Raw genomic sequence first — 19,310 nt, 5'->3', positions numbered from 1 at the left:
CGGGAGACTCCCCCAGCATCGACCCAAACTGGCCAGGGTGGAGCTCTGGACGGCAGTGCCGCGGGGTGGGAGCGAGGGAGGGGGACGGACCGGGAGGTGGCCAACACCCTCTTGCTTTCCCTTGCTCCAAGGTTCGCCCCAAAACACCTCTTCTTTCTGGCTGGGCCCGTGGCAGGAGGACGTGCAGGACCCTGGGGTGGCGATGCCGAGGGGCTGGCCAGCCTTGGCGGCTCTGCCTGCGGTTGTCCCTCATCATGTCCCTGTATACACATGCTCCTGACTTTCCGTGTGCTGCCAGGCAGCCTGCCTTGTTTGCTCTTGCTCTGGGACCTTGAGGGCCCCAGACTCGGGACCACAGCGTTTCCCTATTATACTTCTTTGTGGAAGGATGGATTCCTGACCATGGATGTCAGACCTGAGACCGCCAAGGCTGGACTCAGCCTTGCTGCTACAGGGACCTCACGTGGGGCCGTGGCTTCCCCTCTCTGCTGGCTTGGGGGGCTGGGAGCAGCCCCGGTGAGGAGCTACGGCCCACGGAGACGTGTCTGGATGCACTCAGAGGACAGATGGTTCTCCACGGCCCCACATTTGGGAGGCAGGTTTGCCCCGACCTCTGGTGGACTTCACATGGGTCAGCCACCCAGCAGACCCTTTCATCCACAGTTCTGCCTGACCAGACCCCCCAGGTGCATGGTTGTCGGCACCTATATGTTCCTCCCCATGCATCCGACCAGCCAACCACCCCAGCTGCCCCTTCCCAGTGCTGGGGCTGTCCCCGTCCCCACGTCCCCGCTGCTGAACCTGGGGCAGAAGGAAGATCTCAAGAAGGTCTCTGCAGAGGCTGATGTGCTGCTCTGTAGCTGCAGGACTTCGAAGCTGTGGTGGGGACAGGGACAACTCCCGCCTGCCAGCGCCGCACCGCGTCCCCTCGCCGCAGATGGGCACCGCTCTCCCAGCAGCATACGTAGGGGGGGAAACACCTCCCCATCATCCGCCTGCCATGGGGACCCAGCCCGTGCGATTGCCAGGGGCCAGGCAGCTCGGGAGCCGGGGCAGCCAGCAAAGCGCCGTGCCCCCACTCCTTCGGCGGGGTGCGAGCGTGCGTACGTGTGCTCGGAGGAGAGCTGGCAAGGATGAAAGAGGGTAAATAGCTTTAAAAGCGTTTTGGATGCATGGTGCATTTCCATTTACACAATGTGTTTTACATTTCTCCCCACAGGTTTCTCTTGGTGCAGCATGTGTAGGCGAAGGCCCTGCTGTGAATTTTGAAAATAGTTATTTTTGTCTCTGGAAAATGAGGCCCGTTAGGACTTGTCAGCTCTTGGATGAGCAGTGTGGGCTTTTTTTTTTTTCCCCTTTTTTTTTTCCCCCTTCTCTCTCCCTTGCAAAATAACATTCATTTAAAATCTGTCATTGAAAGATGTGACAATTGGCAGCGTGCACACTGAATACCTTTCAGTGTGCTTTCAAGGCCTGTGTGTGAGAGAGGGACGGGGACGGGAAGAGAATGCAATGACACGTTTGTATTTCTTTTTTTTTTTTCTTACTCTTAGCTGGATTATTTGGGGGAATTGGGATTTTCTATAGAAACAAAGAAAAAAAACCCCAGCTGACAGCAAGGCAGGATAGAGGAGGCCTCTTGTAGCGATGAGAAGGAGTTTGCAAAGCCGGAGCGTGGCAGTGTGTGCGCCGGTCCCAGCTGCTCCACTCACGCCCATCACCGTGCCGTCCCGTCGGCCCCCGGCATCCCTACGGGCGTGTCCCCTGCCATGGCATCAAGGACAGGTTTCACAGGGGAACTCAGCTCCTCCATCAGCCCCATCTACATCCCCGGCTCCCTTTGCACATTGCTCCACGGGGACCGGGCCCCGCGGCATCACCCCGGCCGAGGCGAGCCCCGGGCGGATGCTGCACATCCTCGAACTACCTCAACCGGCCAGGCTGGTCCCCGGGATGCGTGCCGCCGGTGTGCCCGTCGGCAGCGGGACTGCGGCGCCGGCTGCCATTTGGCAAAGCCAACCGGTTGCTGAATATAAAGCAACGCTTTGCTGAAGAAGAGGAGGCTGCTGCAGGCTGAGCCGGAGCCAGAGGAGGGCAGGGGGTGACGGCTGCGGGGGGCTTGGGCACGAGTCACGGCAAAGGGGCAACCAGTGCCGGAGGGAGCGGGAGAGCGGGGCTGGCCGTGGGGCGGCGACAAGGCTCGGGAAACAGCTTTCATTTCCATATTTATATAAACGCATCCAAGTTTAGTCCTTTTAATTTTTTTTTTCTTCAAAAATGGAAATTTCCATGAAAACATGTTCAATTTTTCTCCTTTCAGTTTTACTAATATCCCCATGAAAAGGTTCATCTGGTCTTGCTTGAGTTCCAGTTTCTGCTCTGCTGGGCCGATGCCGGGTTCGCGCAGTCAGCCTAGCCATAGCGTTGGGTCTGCGTTCTTTTTTTTTTAATGAAGAAAAGTTTCATTCTGAATTTTTACAAAAAGAAACAGTTGAAGGAAAGTCTTAGTCCCCCAAAACAAAGAGGAAAACTAGGCAGGAGCACCTCTGGGTGCTTGGAGAGCCCAGAGCCTCCAGCCCGAGGACAGCAGTTGTCCTTCATCGCGTTTCCAGCCCCACTGTATCTGAACGTTGGGGTGGGAAGGGGCAGGCGGTGGCCGCTGCACGGGCTCCCCATCCCACCACTGCTCATTAATGCTCTCTGTGGGGAAAAATGCAGCAATGTGACAAAATCCCATGTTTTCAGACAGTTGAAGCCCCTTGGGAGTGCCTGTGCGCTCTGGCTGCCAGGGGGTTAATGCAGCCGGTGAGATGCTGCTGAGCTGGCGGTGGAGCTCCCTGCCTGGCCCTGGTGCTGCACCCGGGAGATGTGCTTGCACGGGCAGGCTGAGCGCTCCTCTCCTTCCCAACCGCCCTTCAAAGAGCCGTACAAGGCCAAGGCTGCTCCAGACCCCGGGCAGGAGCTGGGTGCAGGATGGGGCCCTGCGGAGAGGATGGGCATGGGGCAGGGGGATGCGTCTGGGGCCAGCGGGGCTCTGGGCTGGGGGGAGGCGAGAGCGGGGTGGGATGGAGGGGTAGTGGCTGCCTCTCCCGCGTAGGGATGGGCCGGCTGCCTCCACCCTGCCGGCTGGAGGGAGTTGGGATGGGGATGGGATGGGGATGATGGAGTTGAGATAGGTGGAGATGGGGAGGGGGATAGGGTGAGGATGAGGATGAGCATGAGGATGGAGTTGGGATGGGATGGAGATAGGGTGGATAGGATGAGGATGAGGATGAGGATGGAGATGATGGAGTTGAGATGGGTGGAGATGGGGAGGGGAGTAGGGTGAGGATGGGGATGAGGATGGGATGGAGTTGGGATGGGATGGAGTTGGGATGGGATGGAGATGGGGGGGATAGGGTGAGGATGAGGATGGGGATGGGGATGGGATGGAGTTGGGATGGGACAGAGATGAGGGGGATAGGATGAGGATGAGGATGAGGATGGGGATGCGGATCAGTCAGGCAGGACTGGGGGTACCTGGGAGCCTCTCCAGCCCCACAGGCATCTTCCACCTGAGAGAAGGAAGGGAAGCAGCCCAGTGGCCGGAAAGGGAATGGATATCTCAGCAAACTGCCGTGGTGGGACGGTGGCAGGGCACCCTGGGCACCTCATGCCAGGGAGAGGGTGCTCTGGACCAGGGGCTGTATCTCATGCCAGGCAGTTGTGTCCTTTCTCCTTCCAGGGATCCGAGGATGTCTGGTTTTGCAGAGGTTTCTCCCCCCGTCAGAGCCAGCGTGCGATGGCCTCAAGGAGCCGCATGGTGCCTGCTGGGGGTCCCCACAATCCATGGCCATGTCCACAGAGGGTCCCTGCCCACAGACGCTGGGGTTGGGGAGAGGGTGGCCCTGGGGACACCCCATCCCAGCCAAAAGCAGTTTCGTGTGGCCACAGAAGCGAGTGCTGGGGCCCGCAGGGACAGGGCACGTTTGCAAACACAACCCTAAATGTAAATCAGCTCTCCTTACCATGGTATTTATAATCCTTATCTAAAAATAACCCCAAATTCCGCTTCCCAGAGGACAGCAACTGAGCATCCCCCAGACCCCAGCTTGCGTGTGAAACTGTCCCAGTAATTTTGGGATCTCTGCAATATGTAATTCGCAGCCCCGCTGGTTTTGCATGCGAGGCACTGCTGCAAGCTCCCTGAGGTCCATGCAAGCCCTGTCCCCCGGGAGGAGGGGGGACCTGCCGCAGCCCCCCGGGGACACGCTGGTCCTCCCCAAGCCTCGTGGGGCAGCTGCCCGTCCAGTGCATTTGGGGTTTGGCATCAGACCCCAGGTGCCCATCCTGGCGCAGTCCCACGCTGGGATGCAGAAACTAAGTATCTGCAGGTAGAGCTGGAGCAGGCGTGGGGGGAGCAGGAGTCATTTCTGGAGAGGCAGCCCGGTGATGGAGAGGAGCCGCTGGGGATGAAGGTCTCCATCAGGCGGCCAGAGCCCAGCATGGCAGCAGGAGAGCAGCTTGGCTCTCCAAAGCCCTGCAGGAGCAAATGTTGGGGTGGCTGGGAACAGAGACATCAGCCGAAGAGAGACATCTGAAGAGGATCCTGAGGCCCCTGGCAGAGGTCTGGGACTGCTCCCCTCCCCGGGAGCTAGTGGGAGAGCCCCCGGCCCGGAGGGGGAAGGTCCCCCCCAGAGCTCCTGCTCCCCCTGGGTTGTCCCCAGGCACCGGGGAGCGGAGCCACGCAGCGGTTCCCGCTTGGGAAAACATCATTGGCAAAGCAGAGCGTGTTCAGCACCCAGAAGCCCGACACCCCCTCACCCTCAGAGAGGGAAAAATGCCAAGGAAAAGGGAAAAAAACGGAATAGAGAGGAGGGCAAGGAGGGAGAAACCCTTCCTGGAGAGCCGCGATGGAGCCAGGGACCCCACAGGGGGCTTTGCCATCGCCCCTGCCCCAGGCGAGGGGTTCGGGGTGCAGAGGTCAGGGGTGCAGCGTCCCTGGGGGCAGGCAGGGAGGGATCCCTCCTCCCGGCTGCAGGAGCACGCAGAGTCACGCGTGTGAGGCTGAACACGCGTGCCAGCGTGGGGGTGGGCACGGGAAGGGGTGACAGGTCACACTGTGGCGCCCACGGGGACACGTACGTTAGCGCAGGCGGGAGTGAGGCGGGGGCACGCAGCTGCCCACGGGCATCTGTGGGTCTCCGGCGTGGGGGGCTGCAGCCTCCAGGGCTCTTCCTCTCGCCCTTTGGCTCCGAGGGGCTGCTAGGGGCTGGCAGCAAAAAGGCAGAGGGGGAGAGCACTCCCCCGAGCATCCGGCTGCACCGGCCCCGGCAGCAGCCCCCCACCTCCCGGCGTGGCCCCGGGGATGGCGAATGAAGCCCCCTTTTGCCTGGGAGCGGGATGGGGAGGAGACGTGCATGGGCAGGGAGGCATTTTGGGGACCACCGTATCCCCAGGGCACAGATCGCGCACGTGCATCGTCCTCACCCCAAGTGAGGGTGTGCTCTGCCCGCGCAGTGGCATGGCCAGGGTGGGTCTGGAGGCCACCAGCCCTTGGGAACCATCGCCCTGTCCCTGTGCCTGTGGGTGGGAATCGGGTCCCTGCCCTGCCACCAGGGCCACAGGTTCCCCTCTGGCTGGGCCACGCAGGAGCGGGAGGCTGGATGTGGGGATGCAAGGTGGGGATGAAGGTGGGTAATGGTGCAATTAATGGAAAAGCCATTAGACCTTTCTCCTCCTCCCCCTCTTCTTCCTCACTCCGCCACTTGCTGTCCTCCTCCACTTCCACCTCCTTTCTTCTCTCCCTCTCTCTGCTCCTCCTTCTCTCTCTCCTCTCAAAGATTTCTCCCTATTTTTGTCTGGTTAGAGCCTTTTCTTTTCCTCTTAACCCTTCCATGGCAGCCTGAAAGGGAACTCAATCCATCTCAGCTGCCAAAGGCAATGCCCTCCCTGCCAGCGGTGGGAGCCCCTTTTCCCAGGACGGTGGGGGCTCCTTCTGCTGCAAAATCATCCAGAAATGGGACAAAAGCTTAGGAGAAAGCTCTGCTGGGGGGGTCAGAAGGTGTGAGGGTGCAAGGGGTGGTGTGGGTGGAGGAGGAGGTGCTGGTTCCCCAGGGGTGCTGGCAGCAAGGTGGGCTCAGAGGGAAACCGCTCCCCCATGGTTGTGGACCTCGTTACTCCACTTTTACTGCCCTTTTTGTGCTTTCTTATGTTACAGGCAGCAGAGGGGTGGCTCAGCAGCAAAAAGCCCGAGGAGGGGGGAATGGACCTTCCTCCTACCCCCACTCTGAAATCCCCCCCTTTCCGCCCCGGCTTGGGCACCGCAGGGAAACAGCAGCCCGGGACACAGCCTTTTTGCTCCCTCTCTAGCTGTGCTTTAGGCCAAGCTGCTCACCCCACGGCAGGGGGGACCCACGGGACCTGCTTGCCCGCCAGCCCCGGGGCCCGCGGGGAGAGCCGGCAGGCAAAGGGGGGAGTGGGGAGCGGCTCCCCGTCGCAGCCAGCCCTCCCTGCAGCGTGATCGGGGCCAGCCCCCCCGGGGAGCCCGGATGGTGGCGGGCCGGTTTGGGGACCTGGGGACCTGCCATGGTTTCTCCAGCTTCTCCTGACACACTTCTGCTCCATCTGGTCCCACCCGCCCCAGCGTGTCCCCCATCCCGCAGCCCCCCAGCCCCCGGAGGGATGCCGCTGCAGGCACCAGCAGGGTCTGTATTTTGGGGGGGGGAGCAGTTGCTGGGGCGACAGCATCCTCCTGCAGCATGGAAACCACGGTTTCCATGGAAACCCTTTTTGCCCCAATTATTCTACCACTGCCACATCCTTTAATTTGCCTTTAATATTTGCATTTTAGACTTCCCCCCCCCCCCCGCCCCGCAGCAGCCGGGTGACCCCCGGGCAGCTCTCGGGGCCGGGTCCCCAGCAGGGCCCTGGTCCCCACGGGTGGGCGGCGGGTTTGGGAAGCGGTTGCCCTGGCAACAGAAGCAGGGCGTTTCTGGCAGCGGTGGTCGCCATGGGGACGGGGATGCTGACGAAGGCTTGTGAAGCTGAGAAGACAAATTGCCCTCATCATTATCTCCGGGCTTGTCAATCAAACATATTCCCTTATTTACCTCGGCGAGGAGAGAGCCCCGGGAGCACACGGAGAGGGAGGGAGCGAGAGGAGAGCTGCTTGCCCCAAACTCCGCACTGGGGAGGGAGCATTTCCAGCCCCTCGGGATGGCCACCATCACCTGTAATCGCTTCACCGAGGAGTACCAGCTCTTCGAGGAACTGGGCAAGTAAGTTGGAGATGGGGCTGGGATGCTCGGAGCTGTGCCCCGTCTGGGGAAGAGCCTCAGTGGTGCTGGGAATGGCCGGAGCCCGGGGAAAGGAGACGGGCACGGAGCAAACGCACCGGGGAGTGGTGGCGAGGACTTGGGTTAGGATGGGGGCTGCCAGCCCCAGCCCTGCCCACTCCGTCCCTTCCCGGGTTCAGGTGGCTGCTGATGGGTGCTCGGCCAGGGGCTCGGGTCACCCCAGGGGGGCTGGAGCTGCCCGGGGAGAGGGTGGCTGCCCCTGATATGGAAAAGCTGCTCCCGAAGGAGGATGCTGCCGGCTCCCCCGGGAACTTCTCCAGCCGGGAGGAGGGACGGGACAGCCCAGGAGCAAAGCCAGAGCGGCGGGCACCCCTCACCTTTCTTTAGGGAATTTCTCTGTGCAGATTCACTGGGGTTTGGCTAGTCCCACGGGAGACTCAGCCTGCCTGGCAGCCTCCGGAGAATCCCAGCGGCTCTCGGACAGACCCGGGGTGTCTCCCACCCCTGCTCCTGTCCCAGCACGAGTGCCCCAGGGGTGAGCTGCAGCCCTGCCCGACCTGGCTCTCCTGCCGGGAGGGCTCAGCTCGGCGGGTCTGGGTGTCATCGCGTGTGCCTGGATCAGGGTGCATGTGTGTGTGCATCTGTGTGCAAACAGAAATGCCCGTGCACGGCGAGGTGATCCTGGGGGGCACTGAGCACCCCAGGGGGAAGCAGGAGATTTCAGGTTCTCTGTGCAGGGCAGAGGGATGCTCTGTGTCTCACCGAGCGTGTGGCTGTAAAAACAGGTGCAAAAGTGAGCAGGTGTGTGCTTGTGTTTTCGCTTCTGTGCCTTTTATTTGGAGCTGGCGTGTAAATCTGGGGCGTGTGGCCACGTTCCCCTTGGAGCAGCTCGGCGACGTGGTGGCAGGCTCGGGGTGCTGTGCCGGGTGGTTGGTGCCTGCACTTCAGACGGGCAGCCGTGTCCACCCGTAGGCACGGACGCTTGCTCCAGCCCCGCAGCCCCGCTTCCCCGGCACAGGGCAGCCTGCACCGAAACGTGCGCCCGCACGCGTGGGCGTGCAAAACGGGGGCGAGGGAGAAAGGAGAGGACAAAGATGGAGAAATCGAGAGGCTGAAACAGGGGAGGACTTTGTGCCGGGCTGAACGTTGCTAATATTCCCCATCCTAATGGGGGAACCAGGTTGCTGCTACAAAGTGCAGCTCCTTGGAGGCGAGCAGACCCTCGGTCCCAGGATGTGCACGTCCGTCCCCTTGGCGTTGGGGTGGCTGCGATGGGCTGGCGGGGAGCAGCAGGTCAGGGAGCAGGTCCCTGCAGCGGGGACAGTCCCAGCCGGTGCTGCAGGTGGGGGGGACGGGCACCTGCCGGGGTGCTGGTGGCAAGGTGGGGTTTGGGACCTGCTTTTTCCAGAGGTTTCTCTGCTTTTCTGGGCTCTGAGGCTCTGCAGTGGTGGCAGGGGGTGGGCAGGGGGTGGGCAGGGGGTGGGCAGGAGAGGCAGCGGCTGCTGGGTGCCTGCGGGGAGGCTGCTGGGCCCTGGCCGGGCAGACGCAGCTGCGGAGATGTCGAGGGGAGCTTGCAGGCCAGCCGTGATGGGGGAGGACCAGGAGAGCTCCCAGAGGCGTTTGGGGTGCGATGCTTTGCACCGACACAGCAGGCTGAGCACCCAGACTCGGGGGGCTGCCCGCATCGCCCGGCACCACAGTGTAAAACCACCCGGACAGATGCATTTTAACACATTCATGAATAAAGGAGCAAAGCAGGAGCAGGGGCTTGCCAGCCCCCCGCCAGCATCGCGCCCCAGCCAGCCCAGCCCACCCGGCCTCCCGGGGTGATGCAGGGGCAGCATGGCTCGGCCGGCGGCTCGGGGCAGCGTCCCCAGCTCGGAGCATCCCACAGCTTTCCCCTCCGCTCCGGGGGGAGCGGGTACCCCTGCAGCACTGAGACATATTCCTGAGGTAGGGGCTTCACTGGGCTGGTCGCAGCACCGCGGAGCCGGTCGGGGATTTTCCACCAGGATGGTTTCCAGCACATCCTGGCACATTCAAAAATCAGCGGTTTCCCGTGGGGAAATTTCCGCTTCGTGGGCTTAGAGAGGGAAACCAGGATGAAGCACCGCACCTCTGCTCTGCTGCGGCAGCCGCTCATGCTGGGAAGCGGCGTTCTTCCCCGGGCGAGATGGTCCCGGTGCCAGTCGGGGTGGGGGCATCCCGGCAGGGGCGCGGCAGGGTGGGCAGCATGGCTCTCCCCGACCCAGGACCCAAAGGGGAGCAGCATCCCGCAGGGGCTTGGAGCAGAAAGGCTCCGTCTTGAGTTTGCGGTCCCCAAGGGACTGGGACGGGCTGCTGGGGGGGGACACGGGGTGTCCCCGAGCCTGGCTGGCAAGAGGGGAGGTGCTGGGTGCCAGCCTGCTGTGCCCACCATGCTCATTTGCTGTCTCCTTGTCTGTCACCCATGCTGACACCCAGGCAAGCCGGGGGTTTGAGGTGCCACACACCCAATGGTAGCACCGCAACAGGGCTTTGGGGGGGGCACAGAGATGGGGAGGGGGGTCTGCAGCGCGTGTCCTGTGGGGCACGAGCCCTTGGCACATCCTTGCACCTCCCAGGCACGGGGAGGGCATCTGTCCTGAGCGGGGGACATGAAGCTGCGGAAAACCTGCTCCCACAGCAGCCCCGGCAAAGCCAAGCAAGTGAAGGGCCGCCCCAATCCCGCTGCCGCCCCGATCCCCCCTGCCGCCCCATTCTTGCAGGAGGGGACCGGGGCGAGGGCGGGGGGGACACGGGGAGAGGATCCTGCCCACGGCCCCCTGCAGTAGGACAAACTCCAGCAGCTCCATGGGCACCTCTGAATCCGCCCCCGCGGCAGGTTCAGGGAGAGGCTGGAGACAATTACTGTGCTGAGCAGTACGATCAGTCCCTCCGCTCCCAGAGCGGCGGGAGAGGGGTTTTATTAAAAAGGAAAAAAAAAAAAATATGGAGGAACAAAAAATCCCCAGCCCACATGCTTCTCTCTAGAAAGGAGATAAAATGCCTCGGAGGAGGAGGAGGTGTTGAAGAGAGGGAGGGCGGCAGCAGCGCAGCCGGGCGCTGGCAGGGAAGGTGTGAAAAAGGGAGAAGCGGAGCATCCCGGTGGCAGAGCCGCTGCTCAGGCTGGAGGGGGGAGGCTGTGGGGACAGGGCACGGGGGACATGCCTGGCCTGGGGGACCCAGGGACAGGGGCTGCGGGGCTGGGACCCAGCAGTGCCAGGGCTCGGGGCTGGAGGGACAGGGCTGGCTGCTGGGCTGCGGGTCCAGCGTCACTCTGAAATGGCAGCCATCGGGAGGGACGTGGACACGGCCCCTACCCATGGCCCTGCGGGTGATGTACACGTCCAGTGCTAAAACTGGGACGTGCTGTCTCGTCTGGGATGAATGCCCCGTCTCCGACGCAGGCAGAGATGAGGGCACCCGGCTGCCGCCGGGGTTGGGGTCAGCCCCATCCAAAGAGCCAGCGCCCCGAGAGGGAAGGGACCCACGCCGCTGCCCGTGGCCAGGGAAGAGGACACGACTTCTTCCAGAGGGGTTTCTTGCACCAAGAAGATGGGGCTGAGCTCCCTGCCTGGCACCCCCTGCGCTGCTCACGCTGCCCTGCGAGCCCCCGGTGCAGGGGGGGATGCCTGCATTTGCGGGGAAGGAGGTGCTGGATTTAGGTGGAGCCAAGGGGCGATATTTCCCCCAGGCTGGGAAGATCCCACATGGGGCTGGGAAGCATGGGAGCAGCCTGGCACAGGGAGCAGAGCCTGGCTGCTGTGAAATGCCCAGTGGGGTCACACACCCAACGTGGGGGGGTCCCGGCCAGTGCAGACCCCTTGAAGGACCCAACTGGGACTCAGACGGGGCTATGGAGAGCATGCTGTAGCCCTGGGTGTCCTGCACCCACACCCAGTGCCTCATGTCCCTGCCACCCTCTGGGCTCGTGGGGTCTTGCTTGTGCTTCATGGAGCACAAATAGACATTTGGTTTCTGTTAAAAAGGTCCAGAGGAGCCAAAAGCCACGAATGCAGCCGAGGGTGTGAAACCCTGCACTCTGCCGGTGCAGCGCATCCCGTCCCTGGCCACTGCATCCCGCTTCCCACGGCTCCCCCTTCCCCACCATTCGGTTTAGCTCAAATAAATGGGTGAGCGAGTGGCTGTGGGCACTGGGACCAGGAGTGGCCAGGGGTCCCCAGCCTCCAGGGGCTCCCAGACACCTACGTCCCTCCAACCCCACGTCAGGTCCCGCAGCAAAGCCCTGTGTCCGGGGTAGAAACCCCGAGCCGGGGTGGTGGGCACGGGGACTTCCCTGCTTGCTGCGCTCACTGCTGCAGGCTTTCCTGGCACTGCAAAAGCAGCACACGTCTTTAGGAAAAAAGGAAATTTGGGTGGCGGGGACCCACAGGAGCCCCAAACCCCGGGCAGTGCGGGGTTCCTGGCAGGACGGGGGGAGCAGCACCACGGGGCTGGTGATGGCTCCAGTCTCCCCCAGCCATGGCAAGCTGGATGCAAAGCGTTTCTCTCCCTCTTTCCTATTAATCCCCCCCAGACTTCAGGGATGTTAATAGCTGGGCTCTTCCAGCAGCCAGGATTAAATGGCAGGATGGGGAGGCCGGGAAGTGCTGGGATGCTGTTCCCCCGGCTCTTGCCCGGCACGGGCCATGAGCGATGCTCTGCACGGCGGCGCTGGGTGCGTGGGCTGCCGGCTCTGCTGGGGCTCCAGCCCCATCCCTCCACACCCCGCCGCTCGCCTGTTCTCCTAAAGATCACATGCAAACCCAAATTGCCCGTCTCCACCCGCCCCCACCAGTAAAATCAATTATCCGCCGCCACTCACCAGCCTGCGGCCTTTTATTCCTCAGCAGGGAGCAGGAGCGGGGCGACGGGGAGCAGGGAGAAGGTGGGGCGGGAGGTGGGATTGCTTTTGATAGTTGTTATTTTAGCGATTGGAGAGGTTTGGCAAGAAAGGGAACCTGGTACAAAGGTTGCGCTCAGCAGGGCTGGAGTGTGCATGTGCTGTGCATGTCTGCAATGCCGCAGCTCCCAGCATCGCGCCAGCGCACTTTCAGTGCAACGAGCTCGCAGGGCTCGGGGTATGGGCTACAGGGGCAGAGGGGCTTCTTTGGAGGGTCCCAAGCACCCGTGCTCGTTTGCCTGCCAGGCTCCAGGAGACCCCTCCATGTTGGTTCATGCGTGTGCGAGCCGCAGCATCGTCAGCCCCCGTCCTGCTTGGCTCCAGTGGTCCGTGCTTGCAGGGTCCTCTGGGCTGTCCCTGCTTGTGTGACAGTTTTGCAGCTGGGGCGACCTTGCACCGCTCACTGCACCCACGGCTGGTGCTTGCAGCCTCTTCTGCAAAGTGCTGCTGTGATTGCAAGGTCTAGAGCACGCACAGACACACACACAGACTAAAGTGAAGTGGCTGAGTGCTGCGTGGCAGCTGCGGCCATCCTGGTGTCCCTCGGGAGCCAATACTGCTGGTAAATCACTGCCCCTTCTCTCCCGGGGGATAGGTAGGGCAGAGCCCGGGAGGGTGAGGAGGAAAGGCGCACGATGCCGGGGGTGTCCCAGGGGAGCACGGAGGGGCGAATCCTGCATTCGTCCTCAGGTCTACTTGTGTCTGCCCCCATCATCCCCCGAGGACAGGGGTGCAGGGAAGTTCACTGAGAGCCCTCCGTGTTTCCTCCAAGCCTGTTCCCCATCCGGCACCCATCCCCGTCCCCATCCCTGTTCCTGTCCCCAACCCCATCCCCGTCCCCATGGCTGCCCCTCGCCCCGCAGACACATCAGGGCTGAGCCGTGCCCTTGCCCACGCCGAGCTCTTCACCTCTCCCTCCGGCTTCTTGTCTTCCCAGGGGCGCTTTCTCCATCGTCCGGAGATGCGTGAAGGTGTTGGCAGGACAAGAGTATGCGGCCAAGATCATCAACACCAAGAAGCTGTCTGCTCGAGGTAGGTGCTTGGGGGGGTGTTTTTGGGGAGGCAAGAGGCGAGCAGGGTTTGCAGAGCGGGGAATTTGTCCCCTCTGCACGGCGCCGGGATGATGCCTTTGAGGTGCGGCGAGGCGGGGGGGTGTTTGAAGTGTGGTGGGGGACCCCCTTATCCCACCCTGTCTCCGCTGCGGTACACACCGAGCTCCTTGATGGATGGGGCGAACGTCCTGAGGAGACGTCTTGGTGGCTGCTCATCGCAGCCCGTCCGACGGCGGGGATGCACCCGCAGCTCAGCTGTGCCAGGGCTCTGCGGGGCTCCTGGACCCCAACCTGCCCAGGGACCTGTAGGACCCCATTTCTGTCCCCGAAACCCCCACCACCACCCTGCACGCCATGTCAGAGCAAAATCATGGTTACAGCCTTGCAGCAAGTCACACTGCTGCCGGCCTCGGGTGCTGGGCAGCACAGTTATTTTGGGAGCATCACCTCCCTGCGAGGGCCCCCGCTGACCCCCCCAGCTCTCAGGGACTGTGGATTTCCTTACCCATGTACCTACATCAGTAAAATGGGAAGGTGCTTTGGGTGGGGGATTGATTTCATTCCTGTCTGGAGATGGGCCCTCACCCCTCACTGCTGTCTAATGAATCGGTCTGGTGGAGCACGCTGGCTGCTTTGCTGCTGGAAGAGGTGCTGGCGGCTCTGTCCTGGCTGCTCCTCGGGGCAAGGCTGAGCTGAGCCGGCGCGGAAAAGCTTCAGCCTGCCCTTGCCCCAAGGCAGGGACCCCTCTGCCCCCAGGCATCTGCCAGAGGAGCTGTGATGAGGAGGATGGAGGGGATGGGACAGCAGCTGCCATGTCCCCAGCTCCGGCTCCTCCTGGCCGGGTGCATTGGGGAGTGCGGGATGGGTGCCGGAGCAAGCGCCCTGCCGGGAGGGTTTAATTAACTCCCTCCCTGGGTACCCTCCTGACGCCACTGCTCACCTCCGAAGGCAAAAATGAAACGCAGAAAACAGTGACAAACTTCTTCCTGACCTCAAATTAAAGCGGTGCTTTGCAATCTCCCTCCCACAGCGCTGCCAAAGTGGCACAGCACTGACACTGAGCTCTCCCAGCTGGCTCCCTCTTTGGGGATGCAGACCATCCCCTTCCTCTGAGGCCGAAGGCTCCCAGCCCGGGGCTCGGCTCCTGCCTGCGCACCCCAGCTGGCAGCGGGGCGGGCAGCAAACGCCTCCCGGTTTGCAGGGCTGCCTGGAGAAGCAGATTGAGCCGCCTTCCCTCTGCTCCCTCCTGCCTCCGCCTGCCTGCTCCGGCAGTTTGCCCCTCTCCATCCTCTTCTGGGGTTTGCACCGTCCCTGCAGCAGCTCTGTGTCCGTCTGTTCCCTGGAGAGACCTCGCCAGGGTTATTTTCCCTGCTCTGCCAGCTGAAATCACCAGCTGCTTTTGCTAACAGTCTTGAAACCCCCATTTCTGCAGTGCTAGCATGGGGCATGGCATTTCCCCAGGCTGGGAGCAATCCCCAAAGGGTCACATCCCCACCAGGATGTGCCACCAGCTGTGTCACATGTGAAGGGCAGGAGGGAAGGTGTGCAGGGAGGACAGGGGCCGGGGGGAAGGTGAGAGGATCTGCAAAACATCCCCGTGATGTCTTCAGATGTCCTCCCAGCTGCCGACACAGGGAACCAGCAGGAGAGAAACCGGAGTTTTTGGACGAGAAATGGGGTTTGGGTCCAGGCAGCAACTGGATTTGTGGGGCAGGAGAGGGGCTGCGGCCATGGCTTGCTGCCCCCCCCAGCACTTCACCGTGTGCTGGACATGCCATGCCACACGGATGGGAGGATGCTCTGACCCATGGTAGCTGCCCCCGAAGCTTGGCAGGGTTCCTCTGCCTGAGGGACATCCCCCTGTCCCCCTGTCTGTCTGTCCCTCTGCCCCACTGCTCTGGCACAGCCGACCCACCGACGTCCAAAGCCCCTGTAAGCTGTGTCCCGGAGATTTGCACAACCAGGGGTCCCCTGCCAGCCTGCGGCCCCGTGCAGGGGTTGTAGCCACACGATGCTCGGAGGAAACCGCAGACGTGGAGACCCAGCCCTGGGCTCTGCCCCCGCTCCCAGCCCGTCCTTGCTGTGCATTGAACGCAGGGAAGCTCTGCCCGAGCAGAACCCACGCAGGCTTGGAAAGAGCAGAGCCCCCAGAGCACAGGCTGCCTTTGCTCCCTGGGCGGCCGGCAGCTCATTTCAGGCAGCTCTTCCCCTTGCATTTCGCAGCTCAGCCCATGACACCAGGGGGAACGATGGCCACGCTCCCCCGGGACCTTTCCTACCAGGTGCTCACGTACCGGGGTGTGCTGAGGTGAGAGCTGGGGTTACCTGGGGCTTCGTCCCCCGGCGCTGCAGCCTGGCAGGCACGGCAGCCTCCTCCGCACCCGCATGGCTTCGCCCTTCCAAGGCCAGCTGGTTGCATCGGGGTTCGCCCTGCCAGGGCGTTGCTGCTGGGGACTGTCCGGGGATCCCTGGGCAGGGGTCCCCAGTCCTCACCCCATAGGGATAAGCACCTTTCCCAGCCCCTCCTGTGTGTCGCTGGGTCCCTGCTGCTGTCCCCTTCCCCTTCAGAGGGACCCCATCTCTTCCCCCCTTTAAACTCCCTGATCCATTTTCCATTTCACCTGGTTTTCGCTGGTCTCCCACCCCCTCCCTGTACTGTTTGCAGTTTATCGAACCCCACCAGCCTCCCAGCGCTCCCCGCCAAGCCGCCTGCGCCGGGCTTTGCCTTTGCAGGCATTTTGGTGGTGACAGATTGCGAGGGTACAAAGAGGGGGGCAGTGGCTGGGGGGGGCCACATGGCACTGCTGCTGCCGTGGCTCAGCCAGGGAGCCGGAGCCGAGTCGGGCGGCTCATGGCAGGGAAGGAATGGGGCAGCCTCCTGCCCCCTGCCAGTAGCCACGCTTGCCCCTGTGCAGCTGAAGGCTCGGCTGGCAGCAGCGCACAGAGCAGTGCCGGGATCCGCTCCATACATGGGGTCACATTCACCTCCCTGTCATCTCTGGCCTCTTCTAAGCAAGCAAAGGAGCTTTACTGGACACCAGCAATGCTGGGTTCCCCATGGGCCATTTGGCCCCAGCCTCCAGCCTGCAGCTGGGGAAACTGAGGCAGACAGTGATGATCAGTGACTCACCTAAGGTCACTGTCAGGCAGGAGCAGAAGAGGGGGCAGAAAGCAGCTCCCCCATTCCCCAGAGACGTGTTTGCCACACTGGTCACGTTGTCCCTCCATCCCATCCCTGTCCTCCACCCCACAATGGACTTTGGTTGCAAAAAGCAACAGCCTAAACCCCGACCTCTCCCTGTCGCCCCGTCCCACCCTGGGGAGATTGTCCCCTCTCGGGGGGAATGCCACGGGGAGCTGAATGAGGCCACTGAGGCTCGTCCCAGCCTTTGGCTCGCAGATCCCAGCACAGGCTGCAAAACTCACCCCAAGCCCTGGGGTGACTCGCCCGTGCCGAGCCCCGCGGTTGCCGGCTGGGGGATGCTGATCCCTGGGGAAGGTTCCAGCCCCGCAGGGAAGGGGCTGTGTATGCTTCACGTCTCAGCGGTCGGAGACACCCCGGTTTGGTTCCCTGCAGAGCGAGACGCTGGGGTGTGAACCTGCAAGGTAGCAGCGATAGCGCTGAGAGACGAGCAGCCCTAATTATATCCTTGCTTCTCCTGGCTGCTGGGTTCCTGCTAGCACAAAATGCCTCCAGACAAGGCACCTCCACGCAGGGTGGCTGGGTCAGGTATAAGGAGGCAGAAAAGTGCAGAGGCAGGGAAAAGAAACAAAATTATTTGAGAATTAATTCTGGGCTGCCCCAGGGCGGAGGCTTTTTTGGTTCAGCTCAACTCGCTTTGCCCAGACCTATATTGTCTCTCATCCCCGAGCCTGGCAAAAGCCGGGGAGAGGGACCCATGCTGCCTGTTCAGAGCCAGGCGTCAGAGCAAAGCAAATTTTCAGAGCCAGGGTTTTGCCATGTAGGAGAGCAAAGACGCGATGTGAAACGGCTGGGGATGGAGAGGGGGAGCGGAGAGCCCTGTTTCAGCTTGACGTCTTTCGCTGGTCGGCTCCATCTTTGATTGTTCAAATTGTACCATTCAGGGCCAGAAATGTCCTTGCTGATTGCCTGTGCTTGGCTGAGTAAGAGAAAACAGAGCAGGCGCTGCTGGCAGTGGTAACCCAGGCAGCTCCAGGGTATTTGGGAGGTGATGGGGACTCGTTCAGCAAAGAGAAGGGAGAGAGGAGAGCGAGGGACCATCCAAAGCCCAGGACTGCCTGTGGCATCGGTGCCTGGGGGGTTGGCTGGGGGCTGCATCTGTGTTGGGATACGGTCCCTCAGGCCCCGATGCCGAACATGTCCCCAGAACTGTTATTCTTTAGCAAGAAAAAAAAAATAGTAAGGGACAGGTTTGCTCCTTGCCAGCTGCTCTGTCCCCCCCCAGGTTTCCCGTGCTGGCAGCTCCTCTGAGAGAGCACAGCAGGGGCTGAGAGCGGCTTGTTCCCTTTCCCCAGAACCTAATTTAGGACCGTTGCCTTTTTCAGATCACCAGAAGCTGGAACGAGAAGCCCGGATCTGCCGCCTCCTGAAGCACCCCAACATCGGTAAGCGCACCCTGCTCCCCTCCGCGTGCCAGGCGAAGAGCCAGGCAAACCTGCCCGTGCTCCGTGCCCGGTTCCGCTGCCCGCCTGCCCTCCCGTGCCCCCGCCGGGGCTGGGGGGGTCCCCATCAATAATTCAGCCCTGCCTGCAGCAGCGCAGGCTGTTTGTCCTTCCCTCCTGAGCCAGCCACCACCCCGGAGATGGAGAAGGGGCTCGGTGGCAGCCCACCCTGTTGATCCGTGGAGCCGTCCCTCCTCTTCCTCATGGGGAGGCAGCATCTTCAAACGGGGTCATGGGAAGAAAGGCCTCCACCGAGCGCAGGGGGATGGAAGTAGGTCCTACCTAACCCACTTGGCCATAGCTCCCTCAGGGAGAAGTGGGGCCCCAGTAGGCTGCAAGGGACTATTTTTACTCTTCTCCCCCCCTTTGGGTGCTGTATTCCTCTGCATGCTCCAAAAAGCGGCTGCAGCTCCGAGCAGCAGCAGCAGCACGGGGCGTGTAGGAGGAGCGATGGGGGGGGGAGTGAAGACTTTCCCACCGACTGTCCATCTGAGAGTAGCCTCCTTCGGAAAAGCTGTTTCAGGAAAACTCCTGAGCCCCTGCAAAAGACAAAAATAGGCCAGAGGAGAGAGAGAGGGGAGGGGAAAAAACTGCAGTAAAAAAAAAATTGCAAACCCCAGCCTTCGGAGCGATGCTGACGCAGGCTGTTGGTCCCCGGGCATGGTCCAGCAGTGGGAGCGCAGCGCCCGGAGCCGTGGCTCTGGGGATGAACCCCCTCTCCCCTCCACGGCACCGATGTGCCGACCCTGTGGGATCCTGCAGCTTTTGGGAAAGCATTTGGGGGTAGGACGGGAGCTCTGCAGCCCTCTCATCCTGCAGCCGGGAGCTGGGAGGTTTCCCCTTTGGCTGAGCTCCTCCCTGACCCCCTCGCTGCTCCCAGTGGCCTGGATCCATCCCAGTTCCCGAATCCCTCCCCAGGAACCGCTGCAGCAGATCCAGGGACCCGGACCCTGGGACACCGGGACCAGCCACGTGGCTCCTGCCCCATAAATATTTCAGTTCGGAAAAAGCCTGTCAGCTTCCGTCTGTCTCAGGCACACAGCTGCATGGCGGGTCTCCCCTGCATTGCCAGGGCACCAGACCCTGCAGGATCCGGCCGCCAGCCTTCCCTCTGCCTCTGCTCCGGCAGGACCAATGCCCCGTGCAGGAGCTGCCCTGCCGGGGTCCTGGCGGGGAGTCCAGCCTCCCCCGGTCAGAGCAGCAGCTGGGGCCTCTCCTCTGCACCAAAATACATGTGGGGATTGCTGAGACCTGAAGGAAACGCGCTGTAAAGTGTGTGAATAGAAGAAATACTAAAAATGGAGGAACTCACCCCATGAGGACTTGCAGGATGGTAGCTGGGCCATGCAGCTGGAGCTCCCCAGGCTCCTAGCCTGGCCCCAGCTTTTCCCTACTGCTGTCTTCTTCCCTTCC

General features: G+C 62.1%; 1 protein-coding gene across 1 annotated transcript in view; it reads left to right on the top strand.

Annotated features, from left to right (window-relative positions):
* The first annotated feature begins 7,197 nt into the window (after positions 1 to 7,197).
* Positions 7,198 to 19,310, top strand: part of CAMK2A (calcium/calmodulin dependent protein kinase II alpha) — a 31,881-nt gene continuing 19,768 nt past the window's right edge. The window contains exons 1-3 of the mRNA XM_072872028.1: positions 7,198 to 7,259; positions 13,139 to 13,233; positions 17,781 to 17,840. Of these exons, the coding sequence (XP_072728129.1) occupies positions 7,198 to 7,259; positions 13,139 to 13,233; positions 17,781 to 17,840 (217 nt within the window). The remainder of the gene's footprint in view (positions 7,260 to 13,138; positions 13,234 to 17,780; positions 17,841 to 19,310) is intronic.

This window comes from Ciconia boyciana, chromosome 9, assembly GCF_034638445.1.
Source record: "Ciconia boyciana chromosome 9, ASM3463844v1, whole genome shotgun sequence".
Lineage (NCBI taxonomy): Eukaryota > Metazoa > Chordata > Aves > Ciconiiformes > Ciconiidae > Ciconia > Ciconia boyciana.
Note: the sequence above shows the minus strand (reverse complement) of the source record. Positions and strands in the feature narration are given on the sequence as shown.